Source organism: Macrobrachium nipponense, chromosome 2 (assembly GCF_015104395.2).
Source record: "Macrobrachium nipponense isolate FS-2020 chromosome 2, ASM1510439v2, whole genome shotgun sequence".
Taxonomy (NCBI): domain Eukaryota; kingdom Metazoa; phylum Arthropoda; class Malacostraca; order Decapoda; family Palaemonidae; genus Macrobrachium; species Macrobrachium nipponense.
This window is the reverse complement of record NC_087201.1, coordinates 105,468,118-105,490,617: the sequence shown is the minus strand read 5'-3', so window position 1 is coordinate 105,490,617 and position 22,500 is coordinate 105,468,118. Positions and strand designations below refer to the sequence as shown.

The 22,500-nt window shown below is 36.5% G+C and overlaps 1 protein-coding gene across 1 annotated transcript in view; it reads left to right on the top strand.

Moving 5' to 3' along the window:
- LOC135221265 (visual system homeobox 2-like) overlaps positions 1-22,500 on the top strand; it is a 117,848-nt gene that overhangs the window by 22,936 nt on the left and 72,412 nt on the right. The window contains exon 2 of the mRNA XM_064259079.1: positions 19,809-19,896. Coding sequence (XP_064115149.1) covers positions 19,809-19,896 — 88 coding nt within the window. The remainder of the gene's footprint in view (positions 1-19,808; positions 19,897-22,500) is intronic.

The following is a 22,500-nucleotide window of genomic DNA, read 5'->3' as shown; positions in this document are numbered from 1 at the left end:
AGGGTGGGGGGGTGGGTGGTTGGGGGGAGATTTCAGACTCCTGTATAGAAGACCGTTCCATTCACTTTCTTTTGTTTCTTCTGTCGTTTTCCTGAGCCTGGACTGTCAGAAGAAGAGAAAAGAAAGGAAGAGAGACAGGGAAGGAAGAAGAAGAATGGGCGCAAAGTGGTCCTGGTTTGTCTTTGGGACAGTGATTTTTCTAAGAATTTCTTCCCTTCTCCCTCAACAGCGGGGGAATATGCTATTGATTACCTTGCTGGTACTGTAAGTTTTGTGCACTGCTATAGCGAGATAGTATATCATGCACTAGAGTATGTATGTATGTATATATATATATATATATATATATATATATATATATGATATATATCATATATATATATATATATATATATATATATATATATATATATACATACATACATATATATATATATATATATATATATATATATATATATATATATATATATCTGTCCTATATTATAACCGGACATCAACGTATATCTAACTCTTTCGAAAATCCGTCACTTCTCTTTTAACCGAGACATTCGGTAGAACGGGGCAATTTAATTTTTCGGGCAAATGGCTAACGCGTGTAAATCTCATATAAATATTTACTAAGAAAGATCATCTTTTTCGTAAACCGATTCATTTAGATAACAATTCCTGAATTGCTAATGTACGTATCTATAATCCGTTTAAAACTGACACAGACGTGGCAACTGAAATAAATCTACCCATTGCAGTATACTATTCCTTATCCGTTGTGGTGCGAGATAAAATTGCCCTCTGATATTTTTTAATGCGTTTCAACAAATATAATTTCAAAATTCCTCCTTTTTCATACTTTGCTCCAAAAATATTTCTGTCCATAAGACTTCTATTTAAACGTTTTTACTTTTGTTTTAAACAGATATCCTTATTTTTATATTGCCGATTCCGATTCTGTGCCGATTTATCTCACCTTTTTTGGGTTTTAATTATTCAGAAAAATGTTTCACCGTTTTTTTTTAAATTTATACTCAGAATTTCATTTGAATCTACATATGTCATTTTGTCAAATTTTTTTAGTGGTTCAACAGGATAACTAACCATATTTATTGCATGACAGTAAGACTTAGGTCATATTTTACTTATAACTGATTCTCCTGCTCTTTGCACATCCTGTAAAATGACGAATTTTCCTTCTGTATCACCTATAAAGAAACTCTACTCATTACTCATCAAGAAACCATCCTTCGAGAACAAATAACACCCGTCCCCTCCCCTTCACATACCTGTTAGCCAGCCCACCTCCAACAACACCCCCTCCCTTCCTCCCTCCCCAGACAAACTCCCTCCCCCAACAGTAGGTACTACCGAGTCGGTCGGCAAATGAGGTGGAGTCAGCTAGCGATTCCATCTGACAGTCAATTAGCCTAAGTGATGAAATTATCATAATTGCTAGTAGCTCGGGAGCCAGTGTAATTAAGGACGAAATTAGAATGGCCGTTTGAGAGGTGATTAAAGTTATGAAAAAGATATTTTTATCACCTCCACAAGTGTCGCCGGGAGTAATAAGATCGTGTTAAGTGATTCTCCGATGTGACAGGATGGCCAGAACACAATGGGATGCAGCAGGTTATTTTGCGTATCTGGCTATACTGGCCGAAAGGCTCAGTGGGGAGCGGATACTAATGCTTTTCTGATATAATAGCAGACGTAGACTTTCGTGGACATTGACTCTTGACATTTTCTGCTTGTTCGTATTTGTTTATAAAAACTCAATGACTCTTTTCGGTGGGAGAAGAGCTTTAGAACTTGTTGAAAGTTCTGATAGGAATTCCAATGGCCGACGCGTGTGTGTGTGTCGGTAATCGTCTCCTCCTCACTGTGCGCAAACTATTTTATCGTACTTTTTCGTATTGCCGTAAGTACACAAATATATACACCCATACGGGTCAACGCAAATTTACTTCTTTTTAACAAGAAACACTACAAACGGATTTTCAGCAAATAAAACATAGAAGACAAAAAAACAACAAAAACTACGAGTTACACTTACAGGTATAGTAGGCTGCGTCCTCGCGCACTCGTAGGCGTATTCAAAAGGGCTGAAGACTCGAAACAGTCGGCACACGCCTCTGAAATGTAGAAGCAGAGTTAAAGTACCATTAACACAGTTACTAGACGCACAAGGAATTCTGAAAAGTGTCATTCTGGCAATAATTGAAAACCAGCTTAAAAAGTAATGGAAAATAAGGCCGAGGAAACTATAATCTTTCCAATAACCGTCTCATTTCCCATTTGGGCAATGACAATACTAGGAGAGAAAAATACATTAGGAAAAATGTGTGTATGCGTCTGTGTGCGTCTGTCTCATACCAGAGAGAGAGAGAGAGAGAGAGAGAGAGAGAGAGAGAGAGAGAGACCGTGGAAATGAAAAAATTATTAGAACGGAATAGTCAGAAAATGAGATGAGGGGTTTGTATGGGGGAACAAAAAAACCTGATAAACAAAGAACGATCCAGAGCAATGTAGAGTGTGAAGAATGATAGCTGAGAGAGAGAGAGAGAGAGAGAGAGAGAGAGAGAGAGAGAGAGAGAGACACTGATCTTAAATATTCCTTCCTGCTAATGACAGAATTAAGGATCTTAATAAATGTCTCAAGATATGACAGAAGACAATAATTTTTGTAATAAATCACAATAATTCGGAAAAAGTGAATAAACATAACCAAGGATAAGTAAATTTCCTTAAACAAATGGAAATGAACATATTAACCATGAATACAGATAAACAGACATACAGAGAGAGAGAGAGAGAGAGAGAGAGAGAGAGAGAGAGAGAGAGAGACGAACTCCGTTCCTCTACGACATAATATTCATTAGGGGGTGGAAAAGGTCGGGACCAATCTGCTCCCCAACCACCCACCCATGAGGTCCCCCTCCCCAACAACCCCCTCCCCAAATCCCCAAATCCCCACCCCACCCCACCCACTCCCTCATAATTATGCGGATTCATTAATCCGAGATACAAAGCGAAATGATGAGGAAGAAATGTTGATAAAATGCCTGCGAGTTTCTCTCTCGGGTTTTGTTTTTAATTTTCCCGATTGGTTCCCTCATTGGGCCGGCCTCCACAACACTAATTGATATTTTTACCTGGAAATATAATTAGAAATTACTTCTTGTAAGTGCCGCGGAGTCTTGCTCGATCGTCGTCTCATTTTGACGTGGGTGCATAAGCGCTCGCACTCTTCTATTGCTGTCTGTCTCTCCATCCACCCAGGTATTCTTTAGACCTTGCATCTATCTGTCTATACACACTCATACATACATACATACATGCACACACACACATACACACACACATACACACACACACACACACACACACACACACACACATATATATATATATATATATATATATATATATATATATATATATATATATATATGGGAGGGTGGTTGGGGAGCAATTTGGTCTCGACTTTTCCACCCCCTAATGAATATTATGTCGTAAAGGAATGTAGTACGTCTCTCTCTCTCTCTCTCTCTCTCTCTCTCTCTCTCTCTCTCTCTCTCTCTCTCTCTCTGTATTAGTTCTAACCTCATATGCATCTGTTTATAGGGGTTTTTGTGTCTGGCAGAACATTTCGTAAGCAGTATTGTCAGAATGCTTACTACAATCAAACACAATGTTGTATCTTGTTTCGTATTAATTTATACAATGTGTTTTTGCATGACAACAAAAAACACATTGCATTTTAGCCTGGATGATGACACATTCGTCTCGAAACGTCGCAATAGGAATAAAGTTACTTATATTTAATGTTGTCTTCTTCTACGCCTTCTGGTGTGTATATATATATATATATATATATATATATATATATATATATATATATTATAGTGTATGTATATATATATGTATATATATATATATATATATATATATATACATATATATATATATATATATATATATACTATATATATATATATATATATACACCAGAAGGCGTAGAAGAAGACAAGCGTATCCAAAAAAGAGCAAAGAATTTGAGAAGTTAAGAGGGCATTGTGGCTATTTACAATTTATAAATTTCATATATATAATATATATATATATATATATATATATATATCTATATATGTATATATGGTATATATATATATATATATATAATATATATATAAATACATATACATATATATATATATATATATATATATATATCTATATATATATATATATATATGAAATTGTAATAGCCACAATGCCCTCTTAACTTCTCAAATTCTTTGCTCTTTTTTGGATACGCTTGTCACTACAAACCTTGAGATCCAACTTTAAAGAAATATGAAGAAATCATAATGCCTGGTAGTGGAAAAAGAACCCGCCATACCGTAATCATGACGAGGTCACCTTGCCGACCTGTAGATTCTACATATATATATATATTATATATATATATATATATATAATTATATATATATATATATATGCATTATATATAATACATATATATAGTAATATTATATACTATAATATACATAATATATATAACATATATTTATATATATGTATACTTACAATATATAATATAACTAATGAACATTGGCACAATTAACTCTGTTGCATTTGTTTTCCACTGATACAATATAGAAGACTGCTCAAAACGACGCGCAAAGTGACATGCTATTATTTTCTAATGTTGTCAGTTCCTTCTTCCTTCGAGTATACATAGGAAAGTAGGGATCTGCGGTCTGGCGAAGTTTGCTCTGATACCAGCGTCATTTTTTTTTTTATCTTCTTCTCCTTCTTCTTTTTTGCATCGTGGTCGCATTGCATCCATTTGCTTATTGCGCTTAGCATTTGGATGGCTTTGAAGTGAATGTATATGTGTATGTTGGGGGTGGCGGGTTGGGGAAGACCGGTGGGAGGGGTTGGGAGAAGTCTGTATGAAGCGTTGGAGGGGATGGAGAAAGAGGGAGGGAGATTTGGAATGATTCAGGAGAGAGAGTGGGTTGAGGGGTTGAGGGTATTGGGTGTGGGAGGGGTAGGGAAAGAGGGAAGAGGAAGGGGAATATTCTGGGGATTGGGGGAAGCGGGGTGGGCTAAGAACGGGGAGATAGGGTTGCGATGAGAGGCTGGGAATTGAGAAACTCGGTCTACTTTCCCCCTATCAAATATCCTCCATCACTCAAAGCGATTTTTGTCATCACGTGAAATCACTCCACTTAGAAAAATGTTGTGGTTCTTTGTGTCCTTGCTGGTCTGTGTGTGCGAGCGCGCGTGCGACCCTGCGCATCTACATGTTTTAGGAACTGGAGTCTTCGATGAACAAGTAATTATGATCGAGATGAAATTCAGGATGACTATGTTTTATAACATTATGTTTCTGGGGAACTGGATGAAATGATGATCTAAATGAAGATGAAAACTTTGAACAGAGGACGAAATTTGATTAATACATATGTCATGGTATTTATTCTTATGAAGACTGATCTGAACGCATAAAAATGAAAGTCACTTATGTAATTCCAAAGCAAGTTTCACAGGGGAGAAAATGAAGGCATTGAAGTCTTTGATGGGATATATTTCGAACATTAATGTAGGCATAATATGGCAGTATTGACCAATTAATCTGCTGAAAAACGATTCGATTCACCACAATAAATAAATGAATAAACAAATACCCACCGAGACAGTAATAGCGATAGACCAACAGAGCTTCAAATTTGTGGGATATTTTCCCTTCTTTTCCAAGACATTCGTACATAATCTGTGGCGGATCTTCGCTCCTACTTGCGCTCATTTCCTCTGTACACCTTTCAGGAGGAACTCAAAAATGAGCCCGCAGATTTTTATATGCTTCCACCAAGAGTAACAAAAATACACTGAATCGTAAATCAAATCTGTTTATCGGTTATCCGTAAAACTTTTTTTTAAGCATTCTCTCATTTTTCGTTAAATATTATTGCAGTTATTAGAGAAAGTTAGCATTTATATATGTTGAAGATTCAGCTTTGTCTGTCTGTATCTGGACAAACAAACAAAATAAAATGCTTTGTTTCCAATCTAAGATCACCGAAAACTTTTAATTAACGAGAAAACATGAAAATGCAGACCTGTATCGATATGCACGAATTTATGCCTTAAGATGACATTGTCGTCACCGCTTCACCCTACATGATTGCAAACATTTTGGTGCATTCATTTTACTGAACCAATCCATACACTTCTTTTTCTAGGCTGCTTCCAATGGGTACTTCAGTCAGTCTCGGGACTGAGGACTGACATCTTTTTGAACAACTTTGTAGTGAACGAAAGATGTCCGATATACATTGATTGATCGATTTATGAAATTTAGAATGCCAAGCCAAGCACTGAGGCACTTCCGGCCATACAGCGATTAAGACGGTGAAACGAAGGTGATGGACAGCAAGATAAAGAGACCAAGAAAATAAAGGAAGAAACCTTCGCAATTGTACTAAGTAACAGCTAGACTGGAGAAAGCAACTTGGAGCAGAAGCGAAGTAAAAGCTAAAAAAAAAAAAAAAAAAAAAAAAAACGGGTACAGCAAGGAGGGGGGGGGGAGGGGGGAAGGACGCTGCAATAACATTCATTAATGCCTACAGTACCCATGTGAGGCGCACTGACGGTACCACCCCATTACGAGGATATCAGATGTGCATTTGAATGTTCGCCTGTTCTAGATTTCTCTGGGGTTGGGCCAGGGAGACTTATATGCTCCAAATGGCCATTCGTACTATTTGGGTGATAAAATTAGGGAAATGAATCTGCGACCCAATTTCATCCGTTAAACGCATGCAAATGGCGGCCATTCTCCTGAAACACCAAAACTGAGGCTTTTAGAATAAAAACGGGAAATATAAGACTGTGTTCATATATACTTATATACATTACTATATACATTATATTTATTTATCTATCCATCATATATATATATATATATATATATATATATATATATATATATATATATATATATATATATATATATATAAAACTTGATAGGTATAAATATAGTTATCCAGACTGGCACATGGAAATAGGGAACTGATTCAATTTCCATCAACTAATCTAGACATATAACGAAACACGTAAAGAATCGAGTCCAAACTTTTCCCTCGCAGTGTCAAACAAAGCTCAAGCAATCATATGTGCAAATTTTCCGAGCTTATGGACTCGTGTAAACAAGCGGCAAGCACACACAAGCGCACACAAACACACGCACACGTTCAATCCCATAAACACAGCGATTAAACCATCAGTCTCGTCCCTCTCTCTCTCTCTCTCACACACACACACACATACACATGCTCCTGCAAACATGCACATATGTGCAATGCCTATACCGAAACGGGTGGAAAATAAACTGAATTGAATTGCTGAGCGTAAAACGTTTTTTAATTAACAAAATTCGTTTGACAAAATAATCGCCAAAGCTATTTAAAATACGCGCAAGCAAAATGTTTGGGTAATAACAAGTGAATGGGGCCGGAGTCAAAATGTGTTTAACCAAATCATTCCGCTGTTTGTGATTTTTCTCTCGGAAAGCAGGATTTGGGGATTGGGAGTTACTCCCTGCTATATATATAATATATATATATATATATATACTATCACTCAATATATACGTATATATATATCTACATGCTATGAAGATTATATATATACGTATATATTGATATATAGACGTATATATATACAATATATAATCTTATATATATATATACGATACTATAGATTAATATACTATATATAGATATATGTATATATAGATATAGATATAGATAGATAGATATATATATATAGATATATATATTATATATAATAGATATACGTATATATATAGTATAAATAATAAATAGTATATACATATATATTTTATATATATATATGATATAAATATATATTATATATATATATATCTATATTTAATATATGTATATATATATATCTATATATATATATATATATATATATATATATATAGATAATTTTGTCACTATATATATATATATAAAATATATATATATATATATATATATATATATATATATATATATATATATGATAGTTTTGTCACTGATTTACACGTGAATTTGTAATCTCAAATATTTAATCATTAATACCTATTAATACAGGATTCCCATTTCCTCTGAAATAACTAACATGTGAAGGGAATTATCAGCAGTGAATCTACCCGGGATAGAATTCGAACCTATGCATTTTGGGTTAGAGGCAGAAGAGTCTTGTCCGCTGCTTCTTCTGTAACTATCCCAGAAGGGCCGGGTTCGAATCCTGGCGGGAGACAGATGCACTTAAAATACATATTAACTCTTGTTTGAAAGTTATTCCGAAAAGTGGATTTTATATTAAGGGGTAAGAGACACGCAACGGAATCGAAGAGGGTATTATCCTTCCATAATGGGGTTCGAAACTACGCTGGCTATGGCTTAATCCCACTTTCTTAGAGATTAACTAACACTGAGCTGTCGTCCCATAAGCGTGGGTTCGAATTCAGTCATTTAAAGAAAATTAAACCATTCGAACCTTCAGCTCTCAGCGGAGAGTGTATTAGAATTGCCTGCCCTCTTTTTTTTAAAGTAATGAAGCCAGTACTTAACCAAAACTGTATAACTGTCCGTTTTAGATGAGGAAAACAGCAACGTTTATAATCAAATCTGGCAGCAATGTTAGTTTCAAATCATATTGATATCATTTTAACGTAAGGAACAAAAGTATGATCAATTTAAAAAATACTCAAGAAAATAAAGCAAATTTAGGACTCAACAGTGGTAACACAAGACGCCCTGCATAGCTGAGTGAGAATGATTTTGGATACGCTACAAATGTACTAGCAAGCAGTAATATGAAACTTCTCCCTATAACTATCCGAAATTGATCAGTGATTAGTATGAAAGAAGCTTAAGCTAATACAGTCATAGTTACGATTACGGAAAACAAGAACTGTCTATGAATAAGCAAACAGAAATGTTCGAGATTATGCATAGGGTAAATGTGGATGGGAAAAAACATGATCATTAACGAGAAAAAAAAACAAGCTCGTTTAGGTTGATGACGCAACAGCTAGAAGTAGGAAAAAAAGACAATAACGAACAATAATCCATATTACTTGACATGGTAATTCCTAAATTCTGGAGGCAGAAGAACTGACTATGGATGGGTTTGGAAAACAGAGAGCGTTTTTGGGTAAAGGTTAACATGTAATATCTACCAGGGTTAAGCAAAAATTATAATTAACGAAAAAATGGTTCCAGTTCTACCAATGAATGTGGTAAGACAAGCAAAAGTCATGATTTTGGTTGAACTAATAGATACTACATGTAAGAGCTTATTTCAAGCGAGGGATAACTTCGTAGTACTAAGAACCCAACGGCAATATCCTTGACAAGAACTTGTGTTATCGTCACATTTAGCCTAAATTTAAGAAGACGATGGTAAATGGTATGACTACAAAGAATAAGATTATGACTATATTCAAGACGAGACTTCTTGCCTCGCTTAAAAAAAAAAAAAAAAAAAAATCTTTTGCATAAAATTCAAGTTCTTGGATATGAAAATGAGTTAGAATTATTTTCATATTCAAGAACGCCTGATGTATTGAGTATTAATATCTATATGTGCAACCTGACTCAGAGTCTCTCAGCAAAAGAACGAGATTTTCGAAGTGATAAAATTATTACTGAATTGCATGCTATGTAGATAATTATGGATTTACACTGGTTTGTTGTATTTGCAGTAGTTATGAAAGACTGAAAACAGGGAAAAAATGGCGTAGACTGTGGAAAACTGAGAGCAATTACTCCTTTCTGAAACAAAACTGAGAGCAATTATTCATTTCTAAAACAAAAAGTAAAACTCGGTAATAATGCAGATTTAATATTACAGCGATTCGTGGAGCCGAAAAAATGGAGAGAGAGAGAGAGAGAGAGAGAGAGAGAGAGAGAGAGAGAGAGAGAGGAGGCCGGGGCTGGATGATGATTTGCCTTCTGCGGAAGACTAATGGATCAGGAGTGGGTTATGAGTTGTTAATTTGCGCAGTTGACGAGTATGAGGAGTGGGAGAGAAGGGGATTGCAAAATCTTCAAATGGCACTCATATTTTGGAGAGAGAGAGAGAGAGAGAGAGAGAGAGAGAGAGAGAGAGAGAGAGAATGTTGGCCTTAGATCATCGACAACTCAGTTAAAAAATATTCTCATATACTTCAGTTTTGAAATAATTCATTTTGAGTTACTCGTGGATTGCTATCATTTTTTATGTGTATTACTCTTCCTCTTGCTCTTCGTTTTATTCCGCTTTCTGTCCCCTTCTGCTTGTTTCCTTTGCCTCGTCTGTTGATTCGCTGCTAACATGGCGTCACTTGGAGTTTCGTTCTCTCCCCCCTCCCTTTCTTCCTCCCTCTTCCGGGACTCCCTAGTAGGAACTATGAGTGTCATTTGTCATTAGGATAGAAAAAATAATGCTTTCCTCGTTTACCTCTTGACGGAGATGGTCTATTATTACTGGTGCTATAGTGCTTCGCCATGTGTCTCAGGCTGTAGCCACTGGAGAAGGGGGAGGGGCGGGATAGGGCTGGGGAAGTGAAAGAGTTTTAGGAGGAGGGGGAGGAGGAGGAGGAGAAGGAGGAGGAGGCCATCACGAGGTAAAAAAGCCTCAAATGGAAAAAGTAGAAGCGTGGAGTGCACGAGAAAGATCTTCAATTTTAACATGGGTGTGGGTTTTAATCCCGGAGATGTTTGACGCCCTTTGGTTAGGGGAACAAGATAGTGGACGACAGGCCCTTGGCTCTTCCACCCGGAGGGTGGCACGGAAGTCTCTTAGACACGCCCTCCCCATCGTGTGTGCCGTGGCCGGGAAGGAATGGACGCGGAATTGCAGCTTGGTCTTTCAAGCTCAACAACCCAGCAACGATCTCGTTGGCTTTGTGTCTTCCCGGTTTAGGACAGTTGTCGTCATTACCTGGGTCATCATTATCTTCATAATCACGACTTCAAAAAGGTGCCCTCGCGACCCTGCCTTTCTTCCTGGGTCGCCTCTCGACCTCTTGCGTTCTGTGGAGTTGCTTTCATTCAGTTTGCTCACGTCGTTCCCAACTGCTCCACGCCAAGATTTAAATTTATTCCTCCTTCTCCTCCTCCTCCTCCTCCTCTATATATTTTTTATTTTCTTACCCACCCACCCCTCCGCCATTTTAAGATCTTCCCCGCCCACAGCTGATAAGAGAGCCATTCGCTTGTGAGAGAAATAAGAGGCTGTGGGATTAACCAGCCTCTCCGCCCACCAAAGCTCTCAACTTGCAAGCCAACCTCTTTTTTCCCATCACTCTTGAAAACACTCTCCCCTTCCCATTCTCTCTCTCTCTGTCTGCCCTTTCTTTTCTCCTCTCTGAGCCCATTCATCTCTTCCATAAGTGGGTTTTAGCAGCGCGCATGACTTGCTGGCGGTAATTGTTACTCGCAAACAAAAGACAATCACAGTATTAAAACCGATAGTGTGTGTTTGAGATCACGCTAAAAATTCTGCTTGAAATTTGCTTTTTCCTTCATCACTCTGCCTAAGCAACAATTTAAAATTAACAGAATATAAAACCCATTTTCTTACCTTCTTTCTGACAACTTACTTTCTAATTTCTGGGCTAAAAAAAACTTTGTTTATTCGTTATTCTTATCAATGAGGCAATGAAAGATTAAAGAACAGATCGCGTTCCTATTATCCTTCAGTAATCTATATTTTCCCTCAAAAATCTATCGGGTTGGACCAGGAAGGGAAAGTCCACCTGCTGGAAAGCGGAGCGAGGCCTCACAAAGAGAACCTCCCAGCCTCTTGAAACAAAGTCCCTCCTTCGTTAATGACTTGTGTAATCTAGTGCAGATTTTCTCCTTTCCTCAATAGCCCGTAAGTCGTGCGGGACCCAGACGTGTAAATAACTTACTCGTGAGGTGAGAGCTAAGCTCCCCGCAACACCCCCTCCCACTACCTCCCCTCTCAAGCACTGTACTAAGGAATAATTAGTGTGGTTTCGGTGGGAGTAGAAAGGGAATGAGGATTTACAAAAGAGAGAATAAAGGACGCTCAAGTGAGCGCTCAGGATGTAGTACTTGCCTCACTCCTGTGGCTCTCCTTCCAGTTGGCTCTTCCGCTCCATCTCTCTGATTGCGCGCACGCGGGTAAGTAAAAGCACACGCGGGCGAGCACGTATGTTCGGTTTATGGGTGTGTATATGCATAAATGACTCCATAAATACATAGCAGTTACATAATAAACACGTTAAATTTTCCCTTTATCTGTTTGCAGGTGTTGTGTGTGTGTGTGAGAGAGAGAGAGAGAGAGAGAGAGAGAGAGAGAGAGAGAGAGAGCAAATATAATAACGGCAATGAAATCATTTCAACACTCAAGACTCATATCAATATTTCTGGCTCTACGGAGAAAAAAAAATTTGTGAAACGTCCTACCGTCGACGAATAAGAATAGAAATGTATAAACAAATCTTGGTAATTTCGAAATCATGTTGAAAACGGAACGTCGTAGATACTGGGGACTGAGGAAGATAAGCCCATAACTAATAATTAAGGGATGTTTTCGTTATATCTGTCAAGTATTACAACGTATTTAAGCACCAGTGTTTATCGAATGACAAATACCCCTCAGAAATGTTACCTACTTGTTGATGATAAGTTGACGGGTTTCCCTGCAACTCAACGAGTGCAAGTTCCACGGGGCTGAGTGAGCTCAGATTGAATGCAGTTACCATTGCACACACACACACACACACACATACAAACATGTTTTAGCTTACGTGCATGTCTACACAATATTCAGTTCATTTTAAAGGTTCAGTGTGCTCTTTGCAAAAGTTTTATTACTTAGCAAGAATAGGAATAGCTTACTACAAATTCTTTCATATATATATATATATATATATAGTTAGATATATATTATATATATTTATAGTATATATATAGAGTATATATACATACTGTGTGCTTGTGTTCATATACATATATATATATATATATAGATATATATATATATATATATATATATATATATATATATATCACATTTATAAATGGATATATATTTTATACAACTTGTATATATATAATTTTATGTGCTCATTGTTATATAAAAACACATAATATGTTATATATGATAATAAATACATGTATAGATTAATATATAATATATATATATATATATATATATAAGATATATATAATAGAAATGAAATATGCTAGTAAATCCAATTTCATGCATAAAAGTGTATGCCTTCAAACATATACGTAAAGAGCCGTTTGAAAATTAAATCCCTTACGAAGGACGACGAAGGCACAAAGGCAAAACACCTGAATGCGAGAAGATCCTTGGATGAACCCCATGGTACGCGTGGTCTAGGGAAAAAAAACTGAAATGCTTTAGGGAAATACGCGATATGTGTCCGTCTCATCGTCCCTTTGATGGGGGAGAGATATGAGGTGTTCCTCCCCGCGCCGTTTGTTCGATCGGCTGCTGCTCATTGTCTTATGCTTGTTGTTTAGGTTTGGCTAAGCGAAGAGTAGGAATATTTAGTTATTTTATGTTAATGTATTTCTCTCTGTCTGTCCGTCTGTCTCGTATTCACAAACACATACATTCACACATACATCTCTATGTATGGAGAGAGAGAGAGACGGAGCGAGAAGGAGAGAGAGAGAGGAGCGAGGAGAGAGCAGACAGAGAGAGAGAGCTTAATAATGACAAAACATAAAAATCGCTGAAAATGCAGAAAAATTATTTGCCCTGCAAAAATTTAACAAAAAGGTTAAAACAGATGAAAGGATAAAAACAGAATGCTAAAGTTTGTGTATGTCGGTTATCTATTCTTTAATTTCTTCATCCTCTCTCTCTCTCTCTCTCTCTCTCTCTCTCTCTCTCTCTCTCTCTCTCTCTCTCTCTCTCTTCAAATTCATGTAGAATCGTTAATCAATCTTTATTCTATTTTCAATCACCTTTTTTCCCATCTCTCCTTGATATTGTTGACGAATTTCATTTCTTAAACTGATTTAATTCATTCAGAAGAATGACGAAGTGTCCTTTGTCGTTACTCTATTTGTTTTCTTTTCCTTTGTTTCATAAAAAGTCTTACGTTTTATTCACCTTTACAGTTTCCTCTAATTCATCAACGTTTTTTCATTAATTATTTTATCATTTCCAGCCTTATTATCTCTCCCTCTTTTTTCACATTTAGCTGCCACTTCTTTTCTTATTTCATTGTCTCCTGCTCCCTCATTTTGTACCTTGATTTCCTCTCCATCCTGCCGTCATTGTGTTCCCCCTCGCATCATTCACTGGCCGCCTCTCCTCCTTTCTCTCTCTGCATCCTTCTTTCTCTTCTTATCTCTCTTTCTTTCTCTTATTATATCCGTCCTTCCAAAACTCGCCCTCTCTCTCTCTCTCTCTCTCTCTCTCTCTCTCTCTCTCTCTCTCTCTCTCTTTTTTCTTATATCCATGCATCCCAATCTCGGTCCCACAACCCCCCCCCCCCCCCCGTCTCTCTCTCTCTCTCTCTCTCTCTCTCTCTCTCTCTCTCTCTTCTTCTTCTTCTTCTTCTTCTTCTTCTTCATCGCCCTTCTTTCGGTAAGAAGAGGAACTGAAAGGGGAAAGAGGATGGTGATATTAGAGAGAGAGAGAGAGAGAGAGAGAGAGAGAGAGAGAGAGAGAGAGGGGCGAGGCCCTAAGAACCGACGGCGGCGCAGCAGGGCGCTGAGGGGGTAAGTATTCACCTGGTCATTAGGCCATTAGCGACGTGACAGGTGGCGCTGACATCAGAGCACCGCCGAGCCCCACAGCCTCGCTGCCCTCAATTAAATCCGGGAATTGCTTGATTAGTGTGAGAAAGAGGTGGGTAATGAAACAGTGTGTGTGTGTGTGTGTGTGTGTGTGTGTGGGTGTGTGTTGGTCGGGTATACATGAGGGTGGCGAAAACAAGGAAGGGATATCTGGAGGAAAGCTTGATTAATAATAATAATAATAATAATAATAATATAATAATAATAATAATAATAATAATAATAATAATAATAAATAGTAACTCTACTTTCAAGCAAACTAAATTAAAAGATTTACTAATTGATATCCTTTCAGTTCCTCAAAAGCTTTTTCAGAAGCTGAATGGATATGGAGCAGCCGTCCCCTTTTAATAACATCAATAATAATGACAATAATAACACAAGGAACAAGAAGGCGGAAACCAAATAGGAAAACGTAAAAAGCCCATGAAAAACAAAAGAGCGTCAAAAATAGTAGGTAATAAAACTTTTCAGTATCAGCCCAACTAATTACTTAACATTCATGTAAGGTGTTCGTAATCCTGAAGTTGTCACTTAACGAGCAAAAAGGATTTTTCTTTTATCGAACATTAGAGCTCTCAGTACCCTGATAGAAAATAAGGATGATTTTACTTACGTGGTGACAATGGACTTTCTATGAACTGTCATAAAATGAGGAGATTTCAAGAAATTGCAATGACTCGACGTATAATATAAGAGTATATTATTGCATGGAAGGGTTCCCAGCTTCTCCCATATTTCATATATTACAACATATCTAGTACGGACTGATAATCAGTGCTTGGCTTACTCACCTCACAAAATCAGTATCCTTTGAGCAAATTAGTTTGAAAGTATGCGAGGCGGCAGTTGGTATCAGAACTTATTCCCACATGAAAGGTAATTTAAAAGAAGCTGATTATAGTTAAGTTACGTTTTTGATGATATCACAAACGTCGAGAGGTAATTCGTTTGTACCCTGTAATTAGGGATATTTTCTTGAAAATATATTATTTACTTCCACACACATATGGGCACAGGTTGAAGTATTTCTCCGCTTAAAAAAAATTTATTCTAAAGTCCTTGAGCTTCTGTTTTGGTATGCCTACCTCTGAGCACAGGACTTACGCCTCTCTTCTTTATAAATATTTGATTATTAGTCACTAAAATCTTTGACAAATAGATAGGTGGATAGACAGACACAAAGGAAGAGAAAGTGATTTCTCTATCCACGGTAACCTGCTAAACCACAAGGTCCCAGTTACTCATTAAGGCCAGGTGTACACGTGCCACTTTGTGGCGCCACAGAGTGGCGTGGGAGTGTGGCGAGGATGTGGTCTCCTATAGGTTTCCATTGTTTAAAAGGTATGTCTTGCACACGAGCGTCTGTGGCAAGCAACTGTGACGAGCTGTCGCTGATCCCCGCCACAATCTCATAAACAATAGAACCTATGGGAAGCCACATCCCCGCCACACACCAACGCCGCTCTGTGGCGCCACAGAGTGGCTCGTGTACTCCTGGCCTTAATCTCTTAATTTGCGTCTTTCAGGTATATTATACAGATATCTGATTCCCGAGAAATACTTTTGCAGGTTTTTGGCACAGTTCCATCGTACTTAGCCTTCTTTTTCTATTAAATAACTATAACATTAATTCCATAATTTGCCAACAATAATCTCCGTTTGGGAACCTTAACTGCTGACCAATAGAACATCAGGGCAGTGCCGTATCCACTCAGTCCCAGAGGGAACAAAAGGAAACAAATCTAGATCTGCTATTTGCAACAGATCTGTCTCTCCTCATCTTGATCCTTAAGTGACTACATCATCAGCCTGCTCTTCCCTTGGTCGGCTCTCAATTCATCAAAGCGGAAGTGAATTTTCGCAGCTAATATTGTTGTTATTATTATTATTATTATTCCACTAGGATGAAAAATTTTGCTTAAAGTTCACTGTGTAAAATAAATGATTGACTGTTCGTAACATCAAGCAAGCCGAGTTATCATTTTGGTCATATATATATATATATATACTAATATATATATATATATATATATATATATATATATATATTTCTTTACATACATATATATACATACATATATATATATATATATATATATATATATATATATATATATATATATATATATATATATATATATATATACTAGCTAACCAACCAAGTGCTGCCCGGGATAACTCTCAAAGACAACGGATAAACTAGCGCTTCTCTCTCTCTCTCTCTCTCTCTCTCTCTCTCTCTCTCTCTCACTTCCTATCCCTCTCATTCTCTCTCTGTCACCCCCTTCTCAATCCCCTCCCCCTTTGGTGTCATTGTTGTTTTACCCCACATTATTCTTTTCCGAAAAGTAAGTCATACGTATACCGAAGTTAGCTATGATAAATTCGTAGTTAGTAAATCTACGGGAAAGAACCAGCCCCGTTTCAGAGAATCCCTTCCCACCCCCCACCACCTTTGGTGCTCTTTGGTGCTAGTGATGTCTTACCTCCATCTCCACAGCGCTGAAATTCTAGATGGGGGAGGGGAGTCTATGGTAAACCCTCAACTAAAAGGTCAAATCAAATAAATTGGATTTGTAAATGAAAAGGAACGGGGGTTATGAAAACCGACACTGTTATGGGACGCCAATCGTTAGAAACGGACGTCGAATTTCGGATTTTTACTAAAACCTTCCTTGGGGAAGGGAAGTGGGGAGTCTATGGTAAAAATCTCATCAAAATCGGTCAATAAATATGGATTTGTAAAAAGGACGGGGTATGAAAAAGAGGGTGTGTGACCCCCCTTAGAAACTTTCCTCGATTTTCGGATTTTGACTAAAACCTTCCTAAGGGAGAGGGGTCTATGGTAAAAATCTCACCAAAATCGGTCAAGAAATGTGGATTTGTACGTATATAAACAATCAAGCAAAGACATTTTTCACTATATATATATATATATATATATATATATATATATATATATATATATATATATATATATATATATATATATATATATATATATATATATATATATATATATACGTATATGCACACACGCACAAGCAGAGATACAAACATATACACACGCATATGTTCAAATATCTATGAATATATAAATAATACACACACACACACACACACACACACACACACACATATATATATATATATATATATATATATATATATATATATATATATATATATATAGTATATTCGTTTTTCTCTGTACTTCTTCAGAACTCGTGTTCCATATTCCCTGAAAATTCCAGCGACGTGGTCGCAAGAATATTCTGTCCATGGTCCAGAAAGACCGTGATTCTGTCAATACTTGGAAGCGAACGATAAAATTAATGTGGCGGTTCAGGATATCTTTTTTAATAAACTCTTTAATTTTGTTTGGGTATTTAGTTATATTGGTTTGTTTAGTGCAACATGTTATTTTAAAAACTTATCTATAAATTCGACTGCAATGATATTTACTATACTTTATAATTATTAATTTTTCCTTTCACATCATATATTCACGCCTATTTAGTTGTTCAGTTTCTATTCGTAATTATTTTGTTCTACCGATATTCACTAGTTCATCTACTTTCTTATTTACATGTTCTTGAGGAACTAGTGCAATGATGACAAATGATCGGTGACAATTAAGTCAGGTATTTCAGTAATCATTCATCTGTTTATTTCTAATCATTCTAATTTCCTGGTTAATTGCTTAGTTAGTATAAAATGATATATAGAATTCAGGCCAAAGGCCTAGCGATAGAACCTATGGGGTTAATCAGCGCTGACAAGGAAATGGACAGTAAAAAGGTTTGAACGGTGTAACAGGAAGAGAACCTCGCAGTTGCACTATGAATCAATTGTTAAGAAAGGGTAGAAAGTAAGACGGAAGAAAGAGAATTTCAACAGAGGTGCCTACAGTAGTACACCGACTTGCAGCCATATACATAGAGGTGGGTGTTACTGCATGAAAGCAAAACAAAAGTATCTACTGAACAACTAATAAAGGGAGAACTCATTCAACCAGCTGCAAATGATACCTCCACTTATGTCATTACTAGGATTAAGAAGAATGCCGGAGAACATTCAAGGTGAAGCGACGATATCTAAAAATACCTGTCGCTCACGATGTCGGCAAGGACAACGACGACAACAACAACAAAAGAAGCGACAAACGAAAAATATAACAAGAACAAGAGCCTCATCACAATTCGTCAAAAGGGCTCTGTTCCCTGCTCCATCTAACGAACGCTATTTAACGGCTATTGGCGTTATGATGGTCCAGGCAAACATCGTTATTAGCGTTGTTAATATCGTCACCAAACGCGTTGTTTCGGCTGGTCGCGGGACCAGAGGTGGGCTATTGGTGGGAGGGGGTGACCCAATTTTAACTTTTATTAGCTGGAATGACATTTATCGAAGATAAAAGGTAATTGTTCCATCCACGTTGTATTATTTGTCATTTTAAAGTAATGTGATGTTATTTGAATTGCTGTGTGTTTGTTATTTGTTGGTGTTTTGCTGATATCATGTTTATCTATCTATCAAAGGCATACAACCTAATAAGGGTGAAATAATATATACATGGAAACTTAAATCTTTCCAGATTATCATCACCGAAGACTTGCTTTCAATCGCTCTCAGATCCAAGAGATGAACAAATTAGACAAAATAACTGAAATATAAAAGAAACTATAAACGAAGTGGTATCGTTTGTCATATACATGTAAGATTTCTTGTAACGTAAACAAAAAAGAAAAAATATATTTTTTTTGTAAATATGATATTTCGTTACTGATAATAGTATACCAATGGCTTCAGTACCAATGTAAAAACAACAAACGGCAATAATAATAATAATAATAATAATAATAATAATAATAATAATAATAATAAGCTCCCTATAGTCATTTAACCCTAACTTCCCGTTTTCTCTTGCAGGATTCAGCTCCGACTCGCTATTGGGTAAGACAGGCGATCCATCTTCTCTTGGTTTATCGCGGAAGAAGAAGAAAAAGAGAAGACACAGGTGAGAGCGCCTCATATAACTGGGAACTTGACTTTATTAGTGTATATATATATATATATATATATATATATATATTATATATATGTATATAATTTAATATTATTATATATATATATATATATATATATAGATATATATATATATATATATAATATATAACATACAATTACGGCAAGGGAAGCACACCAACAAGCCAAGGAACTCATATTTATTAAGTTGCAACGTTTCGAAGCCGACCAGCAGGCTCATTTTTCAAGCTAAAAAAGTAACAATATCTAATTAGTAAAATAAAATTAAGCTACAATATTAAAATACACAATGCAAGGTACAATAAAACAATCACAGTTAAAAATACAAATCAGGACCAACCGTTGAGTGCGAAGACAGAGGAAGGACTAAAAAAAAACGTAATCAGTTCACGAGAGGTAAAGAGGTGTAGACGTGGCATGGGTGTTCAGTGAAGGGACCAGTTTTTATAATAAACAATGATTCATTAATTGTTAAAACCTTATGATTGGAAGCTCTCCCCAAAACCTTAAAGTCCTTGTACGGGGCAGAGCTTCCAATCATAAGGTTTTAACAATTAATGAATCATTGTTTGTTAAAAAACTGGTCCCCTCACTGAACACCCATGCCACGTCTAAAGCCTCTTTACCTCTCGTGAACTGTGTACGTTTTTTGTTAGTCATTCCTCTGTCTTCACACTCAACGGTTGGTCCTGATTTGTATTTTTAACTGTGATTGTTTTATTGTACCTTACATTGTGTATTTTAATATTGTAGCTTAATGTTATTGTACTAATTGGAAATTGTTACTTTTTAGCTTGAAAATGAGGCCTGCTGGTTGGCTTCGAAACGTTGCAACTTAATAAATATGAGTTCCTTGACCTGTTGGTGCTTCCCCTGCCTTCATTGTATAGTTGGGTTTAGAGAAACCTCCGCCTGTTGAATATATAGTACATATATATATAATATATATATATATATATATATATATATATATATATATATATATATATATATATATATATATATATTACTTTAATTTTGACATTATTCAGTGCATTTAATTCTAACTGATTCTCCCATGCATTTTACGTAATGATTCCATCGGAGGCTACATTGATTAAATATTGCTTAATTAGGCAGGTTTTTTCTGCTTCACATGTTCATCCTACTTGGTTTTATTCCTATCGCTGCCTTTTTGTTCAGTATCCTTGTATTTTTCGATGTCCTTTTTATAATAAGTTACCCTACCATGCAATAGTATAATACAGTTATCCACTTTGTCCTGTCGTTATGATATTTTTTACTCCTTTCTTGATACTTTAATTACTTTTCTTCTTATTTTGAAAACTGCAGAAAGCACAGCAAATGGGTCTGCTCCGTCCTATCCTAATTTCAGTAATTAGTTTCCTTTTCTTTGTCATCCTTCCTTCTGCGTAATTATCCACTATTACGCTGCATGGTGATATGCCTTTCCTGCTCCTTTCTAGCTAAGTATTGCGAATTCACAAAAAAAATGGAGAAGGGAAAATTAAGGGAGAAAAATTCTAAAAACATAAAACGAAGTAATTAATGAGAGAGAGAGAGAGAGAGAGAGAGAGAGAGAGAGAGAGAGAGAGAGAGAGTCCTCACCACACGTTACGTGAACCTGCTTTCGATCGGTATTAAGAATAATAATTATCATATTACTGTTTACGGTTTTTGCCCTTTTTCCTTTGTTTTTTTTCTACTGTCCTTGGCATTTTTGAGCCATTATGTAATGTGAGAAGAAATGCAGTTTCTCTACCTCTAGGCCATGTCTTTGAGAGGCGTAGTTTTACATCTTTGGTCTGGTTTAGCTATCTTTTAGAATTAACTAAAACTCTTCCACTAAAGTCTTATTGAAAGAGTCCCTCATGCAATGTGTAAGAAATCACTCACCCTCTTAGTCAAGGGCTGGCAGCCTTGCCAGTGGTATAACGCTCTAAACTCTGTCACTCATTTCTAATTCCAAAATGCTGACAATATTCTTGTATCAAACAGAATTCTATTCTCGGTTCTCAGCGTCATCCAAACCCTATACTAGTGCCTCTTTTCATTCTTTCCAGATTCAACATTTTCCTCCTTGTTTCCTTCATGTCAGTTTCATCTACGGAAGAAAATGCAAATAGGTTTTTAAACTGACTTGCATGAAAAATTACAAGTACGAACGAATTCGGTACAAAACAATGGTAGTTGTGAAGCATCACTTAGTCCCTTTCTCCGACTGTTAAATATTAAATAAGGAATGTTTATTAAGTCTACGGTTTTTAAACTCCAGTTTTAAATCTCGAATTTCGGCTGTTTTCGAAATGTCTCGCTGCCCATGTTTGAAATTATCGACTGATCTTAATTCTCCTGTCTTCTTTTCTGTGGCGCCTCTATATCTCCTCGTGTTTCCTTATATTTAAGCGACTGACCGACCAGCAATAATTTATGATCATATACTACCTATCTTCTCAATTACACTGATTGCAGCAGCGATATTTTCGAATGAAAGAAGGACGCTACCAGCCTCGTAATACGGCCATTCCGAGGCATCGTCCGACAGCAATAACATCAGAGTGTATCTCCTTTGGCT